Source organism: Cynoglossus semilaevis, chromosome 20 (genome assembly GCF_000523025.1).
Source record: "Cynoglossus semilaevis isolate Cse_v1.0 chromosome 20, Cse_v1.0, whole genome shotgun sequence".
Taxonomy (NCBI): Eukaryota; Metazoa; Chordata; class Actinopteri; order Pleuronectiformes; family Cynoglossidae; genus Cynoglossus; species Cynoglossus semilaevis.
Window position 1 is genome coordinate 10,683,307 of NC_024326.1, and position 7,347 is coordinate 10,690,653.

Genomic DNA, 7,347 nt, shown 5'->3' on the forward strand with positions numbered 1-7,347 from the left:
TCCTTGCTTCAGATATCCAACCAGAGGGGAGTCTCCGGGAGTCGTGTCCAACTACAACAACTCTATGTAAACTGAGTCAAGCTCTCACCCTGTGGATTATCACTGTAGCAGAAAAAAAAGATCTGATTACAATGCACTTTGTTGATTCAAACTAAGACTAATTCAGAGGTTGTTTTTTTTCCAGATTGGCACGGTTCTATGTTGATGTTCAGGAGCTTCTGCTCAATGAGACAGAAGTCCAGCAGCTCAGCCGACTTTGGCGTGAAATGTCATCCTTTGCCAACTTCATGGACACACTACGAAGACGGCCATATGCAGTGACAGGTAGAGAGAAAGTCATGATAAGCAGCAATCACGTGTGATAAACTATAACTTTAAGTAGGATTGTAAACAAAACTTTTCTTTCAAAAAATCATCTTGACATGTAAAGACAATAACAGCACAACACTGCCCCAGGACCCAGTGGTTGGGAACCTCTTGTTTACATAATTGAACTGATCTATCCGTCTGATTTCCCATCCAGGTCGTGGACTTGAGTTAGAAGACATCCTGAAGGATGATGAGGATTTCACATCCTTCCTGCTGCGAGATGTCAATCTGTCACAATCAATAGTCTATCAGCTCATAAAAGCAAAAATAAGACTGGAACAGGTAGAAGTACTTCAATCTATACCACATAATTAACGACTACCTGACAATATAACGATTTTTTTTTACAACTGTGTTGTCCAACACGCTGCATTTAATCTCTTTTCTCCCATGTTCTCCAGTTTTCCTCTGGTATTCCAGAGCTTCAGTTGAAAGACATTGCATGCAGTCAGGCCTTGCTGGAGCGCTTCATCATTTTCCCCAGTAGCAGGGGTCTCCACATGGTCCGCAACACCATGTGTGCCCTCAGCCAGGAAAGGCTGCAGGAGGTAGAAGATGTTCTTTATAGGAATCTGGACTTCTTTAAGATCTTCAAGAGGGTACGAAAACTTTTTTTGACAGACCTAGTAACTAGCTTTTGTTTTGGTAACTTTGGTGATGGAACCCCACATACAGTATAGAGCAGTGGTTTCTTAACCATGGGGTTGCCACCTATGGTTCAGCCACAGGCCCCACAAGCAGTGGGGCCTCAGTTTAGTACCTGTGGTTTCAGACCTCCCACCCCTGAGGCAGTACCGTGAACTAGTAATGTTAAGCACCCTTGCAGTTCCGTGAACTAGTAATGTTAAGCACCCTTGGTGAACAGTATTTTTTTCCAAGTATTTAAAGTATACGAAGAGAACCAGAATCTGTTTCTAAAGACATTCAACAACAGACGGATTGACCAGGATACTGAACCAAGAAAAATGGCGCTGAAACTTTTTTCTTTCTACAACCGTTACTTTAATCAACTGATTGGCTTACAAAGGTATTAACCCGGTTGGCCTGTTTTCTCTAATGGGTTTAATAAGCCCTGCCCACAACCTGTGACATGGACTTTGAGACATGAGGCTGCGTCTCTTACTGTATATGTAAGTACTACATCAACTGGGCAAACTCAGAATCTATAAGTAAGGCGTTGTATGTAAGTAAGGATGTATCATTATCAACTGTTACTGTTAACATTATTATTTGATTTAAATTGGGCTTTCTTTATACCCCATGTTTAAAGCCCATTACCACAGGTCGTCTGTCCTCAGGTCACTTCTTTTTTCCATCAAGTCTCACCACTCTCCCTTCCTGTTCTTTCTCCCTGCACCACCGCTGCCTGCCTCCTTCCTTCATTCATTGAAATGCAGGCATGTGGACTGTGAGAGGAAGGATATCTGATGTTCATGTTTGTCTTGGCGTTTCGTCTTTCCGCAGCTCTCTGTCCTGACCCTGAGTTTTCTAGTAATCTCTACTAATGGATTCTTCAGAACCTCAAGTTGATGATGTTTTTTATTTTAAAGTCATTATTACCATACTACACACGAATAATTTAATTTAACACAGGCTTAGTAAAAATTTTACATTTTTAAAGACTACTTCAAATCCTATGGTAAGTAAAGCAAAACACTTAGGTGTGTGTGGTACTCATCCAACCTTTGGTTGTGTCTCCACAGATGCCTCAGGTTATGGACAGCAGTTCTGAGGGCATTGATCTGCACTTTTGGACCCGGGTTCTAAAGGCAATATCTGAGAAGCTCCAAACTGTGAGTTCTCCAAAGTTCATCACAAAGCTGCAGCTCTCTGTTGTTCTAACTCAAAAGTGGGGGATCAGAGTCCGTCATATTTTTAGCTCCGCAGGAAACACGCCTCATCCGTTGTTTTGTGTTTGAGAAACAGTCGCGGAGAGAGTACGTGTTACTGTGTCTGTATACTCTAGTAGTATACACCTCTAAGTGTATTTTTATATCATGTACTAGCCTTGTTTTGACTACATTTATAAACAGTTTATGATTTTACAATGATGCTTGGACCGACAATAATATTTATAAGGAGGATAGAATAGAACACAATAGAATAGAAGAGAATAGAGCTCACAGACCAAAGTCCATAGAGAAAATCAGGGATTTTAGCTCGCTCCCCCATACACATAAACACAGACAAACAATTGTTTTGTTAGCATTTCACATAAAACTATGTGATTCCCAGTCCACCTTAACTATCACAAATGCATACCTTATCTTAATCCTAATCTGACTTTCGTTCCGTTCCCGACTCCTTAAGCCTCAAACTACCATGTCAATCAGCGGGAACCTAAGTTAAAAAAAAAAGTCACACCCAGACAGACAGGCATGTCTGGTGAATGGTACTGTGGTGTGTGTCTGGGCACGTCTGCTGAGTGTCCCACTGTATCCTAACCTATCATCATCTCAGCTGTGGATAGAAGCGGGGTGAGAAAGAGGGAGAGGGGAGAGACGTTCCTTTGAGGTGACACATCCTGTTGGTGTGACCGCTGCATTACTGTGGTGACAGAGAGGCGAGCTCAATGCTTTCTTTCCCCACCTTGGCTTCCCGTGGAGTGTACTGTGTAATAACAAACAAGGAAAGAAGGAGGAAGAGAGTGTGAGAGGGAAAAAAATGTGTGCACGTTCACACGTAACAGTGAGCTTTAAGTGGTGGATTAAAAAAATCAACAAAAATCAATGTAACTTTCAAAAGATGATACATTACAAAAATAAAAAAAAATCAGAATTTTAACTTTATATGAAATGTGTATTTAGTTACATTGCTAGATCCCTAGTAAAATATACACCGATTTAAATTCACCACTTTCCTCCATCACAGTGAACATGTTTTTTTTTTCTGCCCAGCTGATGGAGACGGAGAGCTCCCAGGATCTACTTAAGACCGTTTCCTCCATGTTCAAAGATGGCGGACCTCCACCTTTCTCTCAGCTGATGTCTAGTGTTTCAGAGCTCTTCTGTGGATACCCTGAGGGCGGGGGCTCCAGGGTCCTGTCCTTCAACTGGTATGAGGACAACAACTACAAGGTGTTTTTGGGAGTCAACAGTACCAGGAACTACAGCTATGATGAGTCTGCCAGTAAGTGTAGACACCTGGTGGACATACTTAACTAGGTCTTGTGAAAACAAACTTATATAGATTTTTCTTTTTACCAAGCATTGCAGGTAAATAAAATGTGAAAATTATCCATAAAATGTAACTTTATTTTAACTAGTTTTTAACTAGTTTAAAAACTGCAAAACCTATAACCAACATGTGAAAACACATTAAAGGTCGGTGTGATTATATTTTGCTGTATTTTTTCTAAAATGATGTATGTTTTTTATTCTCTTATAATTTCCAGCATGGATACAACATTCATCTGACTATCTTTCTTTCCTCCTCCTTGTCATGGTCTGTTATTCATTATAAACCTTGTTTTCTTTTTTGTCTCTCAGCTCCATTTTGCAACTCCCTCATGGAGACCCTGGAGTCCAACCCCATCACAAAAATCGTATGGAATTCAGTCAAGCCCCTGCTGATGGGAAAAATTCTGTACAGCCCCGACTCCCCTGCTGTCCGCAAGATATTAAAGAGTGTAAGCAGGGACCACCTCCAGCCTGACCCTCGACCTCCTCTCTATCCTCACCCCCCCCCTCTCTTCCATTTACATTTCTTTCTCCACACTCAGTTTCTCATCTGTTTACCAGCATCAACGCTCCACCCTTTTTAGGAATGAGCTGACTAGGAAAAAGAATGAGGGCGTCAGTAAGGGATGGGTGGAGGCGAGGGGGACTATTTCAGGGTGAGGAAAGAATCAAACATTAATTATAATAGAGGATGGGCTGACAGAATAGATAGAGAGTTCTTAGCACTGGAGCACATTGTTATTTAGATTCAATTGTCTGTGTCGACGAACACACTTTTTAGTCAATGAGATTTTCCTTTTTTTTGTTAATGAGTAGGACTTAAGGAAATTAAGATTAACGAGTTAAAGTTAATCTTATCCATATATTTGGGAAATGAATCAGATCAGATCTATCTTGATCACCACATCCATTTTGGAGTAAATGCAAATTAAGAATCTTGATATAAAACCCAACAGTACTCCTATTCAGACAGTGTGATCTATTGAAAATGTCTTCAAATGTCTTGTCCTATTTCTTGCTTTTCGTGCATTCACAGGCCAACACAACATTTGAACAGCTGCACAGACTCCAGACCATGGCCAAGGCCTGGGAGGAGCTGGGACCTCAGCTCTGGTCCTTCTTTCACAACAGCGTTCAGATGAATATGATCAGGGTATGTGACAACATCAAACACAGCCGTTGACCCAGTCCATTAAACTGGTGCATCAAAGAGCACACAAAGATAATACACAGGTGAAATGTCGAGGGAGAGCCTTAATGTTTTAAACACAATTAATCATGTTTAATCCACAGATAACATATGATTAATCAGATTTTAAAAATTGTAATTATTTACCAGTCCTGAATATTTTTCACATTTTTATACACGTATATATTATATATTATCCCCCAACACTGCAGGACACCCTGGGAAACCCCACAGTGACACACTTCATGGACGACAATCTGAGTGACAGCAACTTCACCACCAAAGACATCCTAAACTTCCTGTACAACGGTCCTGAGGAGCGGAGGGAGAGAGGAATGGCCCACTTTGACTGGAGGAACATTTTTAACGTCGTGGACCAAGTCATCCGTACTTTGAACCGGTACGGAGAGGTAAGGACCCGGTGTCTACTTCTGTGGTTCTTTCCAGAACTGAAACATCAGTTGTCCAGGTCTGTTCCTGGAACTGTTGATGACAGGAGGCCCCTTTGGAACAGAGCAGCCACTTAGCACAGCTTCAGAACATTTCCCATCCAGTCGGCTGAAAGGTGCTGAGAACAAGCCCGCTGTCAGCCCCTCCTGCACCGTCATTGTGAAGCCAGTGATAAATTGTAAAGTAGGAGGACCCCCCCCAGCCCCCATGAGCTCATTGCTGTTTTAGTGTAACGCCCCCACTGAGAACGGCCTCTGTGCCTAAGATGGGGCAAATTATCCACCCCATCTTTCATGCACTCCCTTCTCTCCACGTAGGAATCTCATCTTAATCTGTCTTTGTTTCTGAAGACCCTCGAACAAACCCAGGCGATTTGGCCAATTAGATATAGCTGTCTGCTAACAGTGGGCCTCGGGATTGGTGCTGTAGTTTACACTAAGGTCCTCTCCCTCAGTGAGGGGCATGTTTCTCACACCAACGTCCCACTGGAACATGTGTATCAGAGAGGATCCGTCCTCTGGGCCCATCTCTGAGAGATCAGCATTGTACTGTCAATGTATGTTTCTATAAATATGAGTGGAAAGTGGTCTCTCTTCTTTTTTCTGGCCCCTCCGAGGGTATTATTCAGTAATGTGAATGGAAACATTAGACATGGTGTGTGTGTGAGTGTAGAGATGTAGTTTCACATGGCAATTACACATTTGAGAGACAGAGGGGCAGACAGAGAGAGTGACTGTGGCTGCAGAACAAACATAAAGCTCAGACTTTCTCCCATGTCACCAGATCATGTCAGTGAAAGACATAATGAAGGGGGATAACAGCACCACCTACACTCCTCTGATGGCATTGATAAATGTATGTTTTGTTGCATTTTCCAGACCTGTTGGTAAAAAGTGGATTTTTAAAAAAAAACTAAACTAAATCTAATTATGATTATATATTTGTAATAATAATGTAAATTAATTTGTGATTGTATTTTATTCCTGGGGTCTATGATAACTGGAGAAAATGTAAAAAATAAAAATATAAAAAAGTATAAAATACTTTCTAAACATTTATACTACGGTATTATTCCTCAGAGCTGCAGACTCTTGGTGGGAGGTGAAAAGTCTGTGATGAAACCAGAAATCCACCTGCTCCAGACTAAAAACCCATTCCTTCTCCTCTCTGTACCGCAGTGCATCAGTTTGGACAAGTTTGTGGCCCACACCGATGAGTCCCAGATGATTCATCAGGCTTTGCACCTGCTAGAGAAAAACAAGTTTTGGGCAGGTCTGGTCTTCATGGACATGTATCCCTGGTCCACAAGTGTGCCACCACATGTCAAGTATAAGATCCGCATGGACATTGACGCCGTGGAACGCACCAACAAGATTAAAGACAGGTCAGCTGGAGTGGCCCAACATCTGGGTTACTGATGCAAAAGAAAATGACTCAAACGTACAGCTATTTCAAACATATTTTATATGGCCGTGTCCTGTCTCAGGTACTGGGACCCTGGACCCCGAGCAGACCCTGTGGAGGACCAGAGGTACCTCTGGGGAGGCTTCGCCTTCCTACAGGACATGATTGAACACGGCATCATCAAGATTCACACAGGCAACGACTGGCCACTCGGAGTCTATGTGCAGCAGATGCCGTATCCGTGTTACGTGGACGACGTGTGAGTCGATGTAAATCCTGTTCTGTGATTCATGGAAACAAAACTGCTCTGTTTCAAAATCACTTCAATGTTTTTATAAGAAATCTCTCAGTCCCTTCTGTTTCATCCTCCAGGTTCATGATTACAATGAACCGCTGCTTCCCCATGTCTGATCTACTCTGTGTCCATGACCGTAAAGAGCATCGTCCTGGAGAAGGAGCTGCGGCTCAAGGAGACAATGAAGATCATGGGCATGGACAACAGTGTCATTTGGTACACGTGGTTTATCGACAGCTTCATCATGATGACTGCCAGCACAGCTCTGCTCACCTGCATTATTATGGTGAGGGGGCAGGGGTGACTCTTGGAGTCAAAGTGTGAAACAGCTCCCTCCTCTGGATTCATTAAAAAGGTTGCCCAATTAATTTTGTGTGTTTGTGCAGCACCTCACAGTACAGTGTTTTTTTCCCCCTTCAGGGAGGAAAAGTGCTGAACTACAGCAACCCCATCCTGGTGTT

General features: G+C 42.4%; 1 protein-coding gene across 1 annotated transcript in view; it reads left to right on the forward strand.

The window, feature by feature from the left end:
• abca4b (ATP-binding cassette, sub-family A (ABC1), member 4b) overlaps positions 1–7,347 on the forward strand; it is a 23,036-nt gene that overhangs the window by 2,643 nt on the left and 13,046 nt on the right. Inside the window, 14 exon segments of the mRNA XM_025066240.1 lie at positions 1–66; positions 185–324; positions 524–651; positions 771–968; positions 2,073–2,162; positions 3,267–3,498; positions 3,858–3,997; positions 4,585–4,701; positions 4,950–5,147; positions 6,366–6,571; positions 6,674–6,850; positions 6,964–6,996; positions 6,998–7,172; positions 7,307–7,347. The exon segment at positions 1–66 is cut by the window's left edge and continues 43 nt beyond it; the exon segment at positions 7,307–7,347 is cut by the window's right edge and continues 187 nt beyond it. Coding sequence (XP_024922008.1) covers positions 1–66; positions 185–324; positions 524–651; positions 771–968; positions 2,073–2,162; positions 3,267–3,498; positions 3,858–3,997; positions 4,585–4,701; positions 4,950–5,147; positions 6,366–6,571; positions 6,674–6,850; positions 6,964–6,996; positions 6,998–7,172; positions 7,307–7,347 — 1,941 coding nt within the window.